This window comes from Malaclemys terrapin, chromosome 7 (genome assembly GCF_027887155.1).
Source record: "Malaclemys terrapin pileata isolate rMalTer1 chromosome 7, rMalTer1.hap1, whole genome shotgun sequence".
NCBI lineage: Eukaryota > Metazoa > Chordata > Testudines > Emydidae > Malaclemys > Malaclemys terrapin.
Genome location: NC_071511.1, coordinates 125,756,937 through 125,768,395, shown reverse-complemented (window position 1 = coordinate 125,768,395; position 11,459 = coordinate 125,756,937). Strand labels below are relative to the sequence as shown.

The window sequence follows — 11,459 nt, the reverse complement described above, 5'->3', positions numbered from 1 at the left end:
GCCCCTCACAGCCAGGGCAATGGGGAGACAGCCAAAGATTCCCCGGAATGACGGGAGCTCCTCTGACACAACCAGGCAGGGGAGCCCCTGCAAAGCCTGCTCTTCCTGGCACAAACCCAACCCCCTGTCTGCTTTGGGTCAGCGCCGCTGGGAGCCATCTCCAAATAGCTCCACAGCGTTCAGGGGGAGCTCGGAGCGTCTGCTCCCGGGGGAGGAGAAAGCATTATTTCCCTCACTCTCTGGCCTCCCATGCTGCCGGAGGGACTGCGTAGCTCAGTGCTAGTCAGCCGAGAGGACGCAGCCCTGAGGTTTGTGTCCCCAGACCTGAGTGCGGTGTGGCCGATTCTCACAAACCAAGCAACCTCCCTGTGGAAATCATTTTACTAGAAAAAATCCAAATAAATAGTGCGCAGTTCTGCCAGGAGAACCCCAACCCCCCCCATAGCCACTGCCTACTGGGTCTTGCACTCCCCGTCCCCATCGTTCGCCGCCTTGATCTTCTTCAGCTCCTTCTGCAGCTCTTCTTCCGCAGCCAGGATCTCCTGGGGCTTCCGGTACTGCAGGGAAGAGACACGGCCGCTCAGGGCTCCCATTCAGACCAGCACTGCATGGCCAGCAGCTTCCCTGCCTGGCAGCATGGATCCAGGCAGAAAGCAGCGTGAAATGTGCCTCCTTTGCCGCCTGCCTGTATCCGACTGGTGCCCGCTGGGGCAGCACCCAGGCTAGGGACCATTGGCCACAATTTGGGATGGGTTTTAGAGTACAGGCAGAAGGTGTCAGGTTCACCTCGAGAGCCCTGCAGCTCCCCCTTCTCCCCCAAGCGGGTACCGCCCGGGCCACGGGGAAGGAACTTCCTTGAGCAGCGGAGCAGGAGAGCCCTGGGAAGTTTCAGTGCATGCTGAATTCTTGGCCTAGGCGTGTAATAGAATAGGAGCTGGATACAGGGATCAGCGGGGAAATGCCCTAGTCTGCGGCAGGCAGGTCAGACCAGAGCTACAGGATGGTCCAGCTGGCCTAGTTCTGGAGCAGCAGAAGGCCCTGAACGCTGCCTTGACCAGGATCCTTTCCCAGCAGACGTTGTGGTCGCTGGCCTTTTCCGTTTGGGACAGACAAGGAGCTGCAGCTCTGAGGTGACCATTTCGCCTCCGATGGCTGCAGGCAGCCACTCCCTCCCCCCCAGCTGGCGAGTACCTTGAGCCCACAGCTGTGTCTCACTGCAGAGCTGGCACATCCTCCCTGTGTGGGAGACTCATCCCAAGACTCTCCTGGGAGTAACACTGAGGGGCCCCCCAGGAAAAGGGAGCTGGTGCGGGGGGCCTGACGAAGGAGAGGGGGTGAGTTTGCTGCCCCAGGAAGGGGCGTGTTCCAGGCTTCGGGGACGGCACTGCAGAAGGCCCTTCTGTACCACTTTGCACTATTCACACTGAGCTAGGCAGAGAGCACATCCCTGCGCCCAAGGGCTGCCTGGCAGTGGGCGGACTGTCAGCACATACACTGGCTCTCAAAGGTACTGCACGAGTACCCAGCAGGCAGGTCAGCTCTGACACTGCATCCCCTCTGGGACCTTGGGCAAATCTCCTCTCTCGGCCTCCCACACCCTAGCTGTGAAACGGAGGCTGGACAGCTCCCGCGCGGGCTGGAATCTCACCGTGATGATGAGGGTGGCATTGGCATAAGTGAAGCTCAGGGCAGCCGTGTCCAGGGGAAGCTGGAATCTGTCCATGTCAGGAATGGGGAACTTCTTGTAATACCTGCACAAGAACACGAGAGGGGAGAGACTGAAATTCTGTCCTGCACACCAGCGAGGTGACTCTGCTAGGCTAACGCTGCCCTTCGGCAGGCCAGTCTGCTCCCGCCCCCCTCAGCCAGAGCCCTGCCTGCACCTCCCTCGGGCCAAAGCTTTCCCAAGTGGCCACCGAGTTGTGAGGAGCTGAGCGCCCCAGCCACCGCTGCAGGTGCTCCGCACTTCTGCAAATCTGACCCCAGGTGTCTGCTGTGGGGACCCCAGTAATGGAGGGATGCGAAAGGAGTGGCCGCTCGAAAAGGCAGCCCTGCCGTCAGGAGGGGCCCAGGCCAGACTCGCTCTAGCTGCTTTTGCAAGTCCATGGTTTCGTAGCGAGAGGCGAGCTGCTCCCATGGCTGCATCCTTTGAGCCAAGCGTGTCTCAGAAACTGGCTTCTCCAAATCTAGCCCGAGCTTCCGAGCAGAGTGAGAATGAGGGGCCGACGTGGGCAGGGCGTTGGCCTTCCCACTGTCTTAGCACAAGGGCTCTGAGATGGAGTGCAGCCGGCCTGGCAAGGGGCACGTAGGACAGCCTCGCGCTTCCTCCGAGGTCTGCTGGGCGCAGAGGGGACAGCGGCGCTCCCAAGGGAAGAGGCACCTGTTGTTCCTCAAGTTCAGCATTACTAGCTGGTACGTGCCTCTGCTGCGCTCTCCAGGCCCAGGACCTGTAATCAGAAATCCAAACGAAAAGCTCCTTGGGTCCCAGCTAGCCCATCACCTGGGGCTCAGTGCAGGCTTGTGCCTTCCAACACAGTCAAGTATTTGGTCACATCTGGCTTTAAATGTCCCCATGACTGGAGCTCTCATCCCCTGGGGAACTATTCAAGGGTCAGCCCTGCTGGCTCAGCCAGGTCTCCTTGCTACTGAACCTCAAACTCGCCCCTTTATTCACCCGATCCCATCCCGCCTAGTTCTCCGAAATCCTTCCTCTCTTCTTGAAATAGTTGTAGCCGCATCTCCACTGCTTGGCCGTCTCTTCCGGGAGCCATAAACGTTCAGTTGTTTGGGGGACTGGACAGCTTGATTCAATCATTTCTATTGTTCTTCTCGGAACTGCCCTGACTGCCCTCTCCGGTGACGTGGCGCCGCTCTTGGGACACAGGATTCCAGGGGGATCACGCTGGCTCCCTACAAAAAGGGACTGTCGGCAGCCTGCTTCTTGACGCCTCTCCGTGTAGTCCCACCTCACGCCGCCATCGCTGCTACCCTGCATTCCAGCTGAGGGCGTCTGGGCTAGCGTGGGCTGTGGAGAAAGGGGCAGCGCTCTCGCCTGGGCAGCCAGAACCAAGAACAGCTTCCCAGAGTAGTCTGGGGAGCTTTGTGCTGCGTGCTGGAGCAGACTTATCCAGGCAGGGAAGGAGGTAGGTGCACGTGGCCCATTAACACACTAATAAGCCCTTGTAGCCTCATTTTCCTGCCTGAGGTAAGGCACAGAGAGCCCCATGGGCGATGGGATGGATCACCCAACGGTCGCCTGCTTTGTTCATTCCCTCTGGGGCACCTGGCATTGGCCACTGTGGGAAGACAGGAGACTGGGCTAGGCGGATCTTTGGTCTGGCCCAGTATGGCCGGGACTTTCACCACAAGCCCCCGCCCCTTGCGGCTTGCTGGCTGACGCTGAGCCATCCTCTCCCTCTGGGGGCTGATGAACCATCTCCATGGAGGGTATCCCCCCTCCAGCCCTTGTTGAGGTTTCAGGCTTTCATCCTCCATCAAGGCCTGCAGCCCCATTGGCCTGTGAAACTGACACGTTTCTGGCCCCAAGGTGCCCCGAACTGACCGGAAAAGGGTTTATTTCCTACTGTCAGAGCATGAGCGATTCACCTCCATTAAGCTGGCTTTGCATGAAGCCCAGCGTCTCTCTACCTCTGCCCCAAGTGCAGCTAGTTTATTTTCCAAGTCCTGGTGAAAACAGATACAAAGGGCAAATGGCTCTCCCGCTCAGGAGGAATGCAAGCGGTTTGTTACCGCAGGGCTCAAACTATTCTGTGTTGTCGCTGCTGTCGGTATTTGGGAAAGGTGGCAGACATGGATAATAATGGAAGTGTCAAAGGTTAAACAGCAGAGATTAGATGAACACAAAGACATGGTAAGGAAGTGTTACCGCTTAGACAAAAACCGCAGTACACAGAAAAACCCACTGTTTGAAAGGGCTCGGGAGCCATCAATGGAAACACCAGCCTTCTGCTGCCCCAGGACTAAGGAGCAGGGGAGAAGAATGGCTTTGACTGGCCTCAAACTCAAATCTGTGACAAGATCAAAGGAAACCAGATCTGCCTGGCCATCCCCCTCCTCCTGGTAACATTACCGCTACCTCTGGCTTCAAGAATTGAATCAGGTTCGGCGGGCGGGGAGGAGGCGGCTTTGTGGTTTTGTTTTCAGAATTTACTTTAATGGATTTATTTTACAGCAAGAGGTTTTAGGCAAATCCCACTTGAGCAGCCTTCCCCGTGGCCAGAGGGAACGGGAGCGACTGGGCGGAAGCTACCAGCACCCCTTGCCTTGGGTGTGTGGCTCTTGCTCAGAGGCCAGCAAATGGACTTGTTAGCCCTGCTCGGGCCACTGGCATTCTCTGCCCTTGGCTCTCCCCTTGTGGCAGAGGGCGGAACTGCACTCTCGGGCCGCTCCTTGACTAGATGCTGGCAGAGGTTATGTGTTGCTTAAGTGAATTCATTGCTCGTCTTGTCTGAAATGGGTTTACTTGGAGAGAGAATTCTATTTACGAAACCCTTGACTGCAATGTAGTAACTGAGGACTTAGAGCCAGAGTCCAGACATTCAGTTGCGACTGCTTTCCCACCAGAACCTCTCCCCTTTGAACTGCTGTGTTCCCCTGGGTAAAGAGTTAACTGAAATGCGAAGTGCTGTGGGAACTCTGGGATGGTTAATTTCTCTCCTGTGATGGTGCATTAACCACCTGTGGATTCATTTCCTTTACCAGTGTCTGCTTATTACTAGTCAAGTAGGGTCTAGATCCAGGATCCAGAAGAATTCAACTATCAAAGGCATTGTGCCCAACGCACCTGTCATCTGTAGGGGGTGTGATCCTTCTCAATGAAGTCAGTGATGGAGCTCCCACTGGCTACGGTGGATAGAATCGGGCACCAGGGGCCTAGAACCAAGTGATCTATCCGAATTGTCCACAAGGGACGTTGGCCTGCTCCATAACTTGCTTTCAGAACTACTTCTCCTAGCTCCTCCCTGCACAAGCTTGCCGTAGTCAGCAGGAAACAAATGAAAACTAATTTAAAAACCAGAGCACAAAACAGACAGCTGTAAAGCTCCTGGCTAATCCCACTCAGGTTGGCTTGTGCTCACAGCTGCAGCGTGGCCAGTGGAGTTGACAGTCCTTTAAGGAGAGCAATTTTCAGATCCTTATAACTTTATTTCCATAGCAAGGTTCCTCAGACGTCGCCAAGGTACTTGTCATTGAAGTAACAGGGCAGTTTTAAACGTAAGCCCTTTCTGAGTGACCTGAAGCATCTGCAGGCTAACAACTTTCAGCTCCCTCCTTAACTCGCTGCCACAATAACCCGCACACTAAACACAAACAACAGTCCAGGCCCTGCCCCATGGATGTACTTGATCTGTATGGGCTTGGGGTGTGATTCTGATCTCTCACTAGCTTTGCAGCTGTGTAACCATACTGGCTTGAATAGAGTCTCACTGCTGCGGGAGGAGAAGTGGCCTTTTCAGAACATGTGCTGCCTGGAGCATAGCACATTATCTTTGCTAGTACATTGTCCTCCACAGGCTTGTGATCCTGACAGAGGATCTCCGAGTGCCACTGAAAACAGTGAGTACTAAAAGTGTTCAGCCTCTTGCGAAGTCAGGCCCTGAGATTGTCCACTGGAACCTCAGAGTTACGAACACCTTGGGAATGGAGGTTGTTCGTAACGCTGAAACGTTCGTAACTCTGAACAAAAAGTTCTGGTGGTTCTTTCACAAGTTTACAACTGAACATTGACTTCATACAGCTTTGAAACTTTACAAAGCAGGAAAAACATTCAGCTTGCCCTTTATTTTGTTTAGTATTTTGTTTAGCACAGTACTGCACTGTATCTGCCTTTACTTTGGTTTTGTTTTTGTCTCTGCTGCTGCCTGATCCAGTTCCAGACGAGCTGTGTGGTTGACTGGTCAGTTCGTAGCTCTGGTGTCCTATTGTACAGCACCGAGCACGCTGCCAGTGAAGGGAAGACCACCCATTGATTTGAAGGGGAGCCGGCTCAAACCCGAAATAAGAAGTCGTTGGACACGGCTGATTTCAGCTCCAAGGCTACTAGTTAAGTGACTGATGGGAGAGGTTCTGATAAAAATGCTTCTAGGTGCTAGCAGCAGTCATCTAACGCTGCCCATTCAGTGAGGATCCTTCCCTTCAGCTTAATGAAATGGCCTGTCACTTCAGTACTCCTGTGCGCAACCACTCACTCCCGAGCATTTGTGAATGTCCCTGTCCGCCCGCCCCCTCCCCACCTTCCAGCTGGTGAACGAGCTTCAAGGTGAAAATGGCAAATGTACACGCATGTGCAAAACTCTATGCACCAGCACAGGATGGCCTGCAGCCGAAACGTTGCCATTCTTGTCACTCAACCAGCTCTCCAGAGGCAAAAGGAAGGGTGCCGCCTCTACATAGAAACCCCTCTACAAGCAAACACATTGAGGGCGCGGGAGGCAGCCACCTGAACCCTGCTCCATGCTCCGAGCAGGTGGAACAAACCTGAGCTGCGTGATGTTGAGCCCTGAGACGTGGTTCTGTCTGAGTAACTGGCCACTCTTCCCCCTCGAGTCCCAGTTGTGTGGATTCAGCCTGCACCTCCCCAGGCTGAGAACCCCAAATGTTCAGCACTTCCTTGGGAGCACAGGCACCTCTACCCCCATCCTTCCGACCTTGTGGTTATTAGATGCTGAGGGGTGGCCATGTCCTGTTCCTAGTGCAGCCCCCCGTACCCCCCTCTCTGTGGCTGCGGGGGGAACTTGGCAGAGGAGGGTTACGGCTGCCACTTGTTCCCTTTGCTTTAGTGCAGGCCTTGTTAAATGTCACAGGATCAGTTATTTGGCAACAGCGCCACCTACAGCCAGTTACGAGGAGCTGGCCTAGAGGGCTTGGGTGCTAAGCAGGGCAATTCCAGAGTGGGGTTCTCCCCAGTAACCTCATTGCTCTCTGGCTCCAGCGACACTGTTCGAAGATGGAGAAGAGCAGAACAAGGGGTAAGCAACCCCTGGAATGTCCCCACTTTGCCCTTTCGCACATGGAAGGCAAGGGAATTTTCATTCACATCCCTCCTTCCCTTGTCTGAACTCTCCTCTTCTGTCCCCATGACTGCAGGCCCATGTCTGAACCCGGACTGTAAACACTTTGGGGCAGAGCCAGTCTCATTCGGTGTACAAAGCACCATGTCATTCTACAGCAGGGAATTCTATTTAACAAGCCAAGGGCTGCCGCAGGTCTCAAGGGGTATGTCTACATGGAGGAGACTAGAAACAGCAATGGGAACGCTGTGCTCCAGGGGATACCTGGGCTAGTCACCCCTGCTCAGAGCCCCAGCTGCAGCATCCACCCTGTAGGTGTCCGTGTGCGAGCTCAAGCCAAGGTCATGTGAGTCTATCTACCTGGGCTGGGGGCTCACTGCTGTGTGGACAGACCTAAGCTTCCTTTTATTCGGACAGCTGCTCCCTACCCATGACAGAGCCGGGCTGGCTTCGCCACTGGCTGCATTCTCTACTTCTAGATCAGAAAGTTGACTTGTTTTGGGGTAACTGAGGCACCTTTCTGCAGCTGGCTACATCCCCACCCCCAATCTGGGTAGTTACAATGGTCCTTTCTGTGGCTTCAGGTACCCTGACTTGCTGAATTTGATTAGCGTCTCCGTGTCAAGTTACGGGGATGTCTCCAGGAGGGTACCCCCCAGATCAGGGTAGGGCCTGTTTTACATCGGTGATCTAGGAGAGGGAGCAAGCCCCAGGTTACGGACGGCTGGAGAAGCTACTGAACTGAGGAGAACTGCAAGCAGCAGGGAGCTGGCTGGGAGGGGTCCTGGCTCTTCCCCAGCGCTAGTTCTATCGCATGGTCACCAGAGGGTTTGTCAGAGGATGGAGAGGGTAGAGGAAGCCCTTCCTTGGGCAGCGCTCACCGTCAGTGGGAGGCAGTGGGATTGGTCAGTGGTCCTTGCAGTGCCCCCAGAGGGCCTTCCCACACGAAGAGAGCCGTGCTGGGGGAGGACGGACTCCATCCATTACAGACACACTCTGCAGTTTGCTCCACCATATTGGGGCACGAGGCATTACACTTTCAAAGGTATAATGCCCCCTCCTCCCCATGCAGCCTGGCCTCAGAACAGCTAGCAGTGAACTGTCTGACTAGGTTATATCTGAGGTGCATTCATGGGGGACCCCAGTCTAGGGAAGAGGAAAGGAGGAACCACTATGGTATGTCGGGGGCCCCAGGCCTGAACCAGAGGGTGCTGCAGGACAGGACTGAGGTGCAGCAGAACTGTTTGGGGAGCCCAAGAGTTGACTAGTGGTGGGGATGTGTATAAATCACCCAAGAAATGGCTCAGGCCACCCAACTCTCCCCCAGAGGCTGGAGAGAACATCTCCCCGGTCTGATCACCTATTCCCCCCTCGAGCTCTATCCCGCTCCAATCAAAACAAGCAAGGAGAGTTCAGTGACGGCAGTGCTGTGCTTACTGACTTCTTGTTGCTGGTACGGACAACACAACAGCGCTGCTCCTTCTCCACGGAGACGCTGTAGACCTCTTTGGGGTAGGGCAGGTTCCGGATCCGCCACTGGAAACTGTTCTGAGTGTCTCTCCTCATGAAGATGGGCTACAGCAAATACAGACATGGCCGATGGGAGAGCTGGGGTGGGCTCCCGAGGTTACATGCTAAGGTTACTGACTGGGGCCAGGAGTGTCAGACAGGCAATATGGAGCCTGGGACAAGGCACTCTCTCTCCTGTTTCCATGGCAGCACCTGCACCTACCGTGAGGGTAGGTTTCCTATCAATCACTCTCCCACTGCGTAGATGGGCCAGGGAAACTTATGCTGCCATTGGTACAAGGAAATCTGGCCTCAGGCTCTCCAGGAACTGCCCACTGCCTTTCCTCATGGGCTTCAAATCCACAACTGCTGGAGTCTAGTTCTGGCTTTGCCACTAACTTGTGCTACCCTGGGCATGTCTGAGGGCCTCGATTTCCTCAGCTGTAGAATGGAGACAAAGACTGACTCCCCCCACCCGCCTCCCGGGAGGATTGACCAACCAGCATAAAGCACTGCATGTGGGACATATAAATAGCAGGCACTGGAGCGGTCACCCTCTCAGTGCTTTACACTCACTGGAATTTCCAGGTGCCCTTTCAAGCTGCTTCATGGAGGACAGACAACTGAGGCAGCCAGCAGGGCAATAAAGGAGATTCCTCCACGTAGGAAACTTACAAGTCCCTTGGAGACAGCAAGGCCTTCCCTTTTCTCCCCAGTCCCCCACTGTCTGGATGCCGAAGACCTGAGTCCTAACACAGCTGAGGGGTGGCCCTAGAGTTCAGTGTTCTACCTTGGCAGCAAGTCCAAGGAGATAAGCCATAACCTCAGCCTCCCAGCCACTCAGTGGTTGCAGCTTGTGAGGCTGTAGGTCTAGTTACTGCTGTGAGCAGGACCACCTTACGTACATTGGAGCTGCTTTCCTTTATGAGCTCGGATTCCAGCGCTCCCGCAGCGTGTATGGTCGGCTCTCCCACCTCAACCTGCCACTTGCCGGCGCTCCCCAGAGCAGTCTTCTCTCGCCACTTTCTAGCTGTGGAGGAAAGAAGAAAGGTCACCCCTTTTCTTTAAGCTGCTCCTTGGTGAAAAATCCCAGCAAACACCTCAGGCAGTGCCTTGGCTGCGTCAGACTAGGGGTCTGATGGGGTCTCATTCCCATGACCACCAGAGCCCTTTCCCCCAAAGGGCAGATAACGGCCTGCTGCTCCCCATGCAGCTGAACTCAGCAAGTGGTGTCAGCGACTCAGCCGCGGGAGCGCTTCTTTCTGAGATGGTACTGAATCAAGACTCTACCGTCGCTGCAGAGGGAGGGAGACAAAACCAAAAGCTTGACCACCTGAGGCAACTGAAGCCCTTGTGGCACTTTTCACCAGGGTCCGTGTTCCTGCCCTGCACCCTCGGCCAATGCAGATGGCAATGCCATCCTGCCACGCTGAATTCCTTAGGGCAGCAGTGCTGCGTTTGGGTGAGACGTTCCCCAGGGTGGCACGGAGCTCAGCGCTGCCTGCGCCCAGTTCCGCGCTCAGTCGCAGCCAGGCTGGCCCTGCTGAAGTCACTGGGCGTTGCAGGCGGGTCACTACTGGCAGAACTGACTCTGCACATGCCGGGGGGAAGGCTGTGTCCTGGCCAACCGCCCGTCTGGCGACATATTCCTACAGCGCCAGGCTGGGGGGAGTCGTTACTAAGGGCAACTCCGGGGCCAGCCCAGGGAACCTCTCACTTACCCAGCAGCTGGCTGGTCTTCAGGTCGTACTCCTCAGCCATCTCCAGCCCATCCTCAAACAGGTAATGGACCTTCCTCTTCCCTACGCACAACAGGGGCAAGGTGAGGCCAGAACCGGAGCCCAGCCCCTCCCGCTTCACCTCCCCTGGGCCCCAGCCCCTCCCCCATCACCCCAGCCCCTCCCCCCTCACCTCCCCTGGGCCCCAGCCCCTCCCCCCTCACTCCCAGCCCCTCCCCCCTCACCTCCCCCCCGGGGCCCAGCCCCTCCCCCCTCACCTCCCCCCCGGGGCCCAGCCCCTCCCCCATCATCCCCAGCCCCTCCCCCTTCACCTCCCCCCCGGGGCCCAGCCCCTCCCCCTTCACCTCCCCCCCGGGGCCCAGCCCCTCCCCCATCATCCCCAGCCCCTCCCCCTTCACCTCCCCCCCCCGGGGCCCAGCCCCTCCCCCATCATCCCCAGCCCCTCCCCCCTCACCTCCCCTGGGCCCCAGCCCCTCCCCATCATCCCCAGCCCCTCCCCCTTCACCTCCCCCGGGCCCAGCCCCTCCCCCTTCACCTCCCCCGGGCCCAGCCCCTCCCCCTTCACCTCCCCCGGGCCCAGCCCATCCCCACCCCGGGCCCAGCCCCTCCCCCATCATCCCCAGCCCCTCCCCCTCACCTCCCCTGGGCCCAGCCCCTCCCCATCATCCCCAGCCCCTCCCCTGGCCCTCCCCGGGGCCCAGCCCCTCCCCCCTCACCTCCCCCGGGCCCAGCCCCTCCCCCATCATCCCCAGCCCCTCCCCCTCACCTTCCCCGGGCCCAGCCCCTCCCCCATCAACCCCAGCCCCTCCCCCTCACCTCCCCCGGGCCCAGCCCCTCCCCATCATCCCCAGCCCCTCCCCCTCACCTCCCCTGGCCCTCCCCGGGGCCCAGCCCCTCCCCCCTCACCTCCCCCGGTCCCAGCCCCTCCCCCATCATCCCCAGCCCCTCCCCCCTCACCTTCCCCGGGCCCAGCCCCTCCCCCCATATGCCTGGCCCCGGCCCCGGCCCCCATCACCCCCCACGCCCTGAGCCCCCCGCCGCCCCGCGTGTCCGTGGCTCCAGGTCCCGCCCGGCCCGGGCCCCCCGGTACCGTCTTGCAGCAGCGCGCTCTTGCGGGCCCCGCGCAGCCGCTCCAGCCAGCTCGGCCCCGCCATGGCGGCTAGGCCGCGTCCCCATGGCA

At 57.6% G+C, this 11,459-nt stretch overlaps 1 protein-coding gene across 1 annotated transcript; it reads right to left on the bottom strand.

Annotated features, from left to right (window-relative positions):
* Positions 1–365: 365 nt before the first annotated feature.
* Positions 366–11,456, bottom strand: DPCD (deleted in primary ciliary dyskinesia homolog (mouse)). Its single transcript, XM_054034512.1, has 6 exons — positions 11,370–11,456; positions 10,262–10,342; positions 9,446–9,570; positions 8,473–8,606; positions 1,649–1,751; positions 366–557 (listed from the first exon to the last, which is right to left on the bottom strand). Exons 1-6 carry the CDS (start codon positions 11,431–11,433, stop codon positions 453–455), a joined length of 612 nt encoding a protein of 203 aa, XP_053890487.1. The 5' UTR covers positions 11,434–11,456; the 3' UTR covers positions 366–452.
* Between the last annotated feature and the right edge of the window lie 3 nt (positions 11,457–11,459).

Bases quoted from the DNA above. Each gene is read 5' to 3' on its own strand.
- DPCD (XM_054034512.1), bottom strand. From the start codon at position 11,433: ATGGCGGGGCCGAGCTGGCTGGAGCGGCTGCGCGGGGCCCGCAAGAGC. The intron at 10,343-11,369 runs GTACCGGGGGGC...TGTTGTGCGTAG, and splicing joins GAGCGCGCTGCTGCAAGACG to GGAAGAGGAAGGTCCATTAC. The intron at 558-1,648 runs GTGAGATTCCAG...TCTTCCCTGCAG, and splicing joins ATGCCACCCTCATCATCACG to TACCGGAAGCCCCAGGAGAT.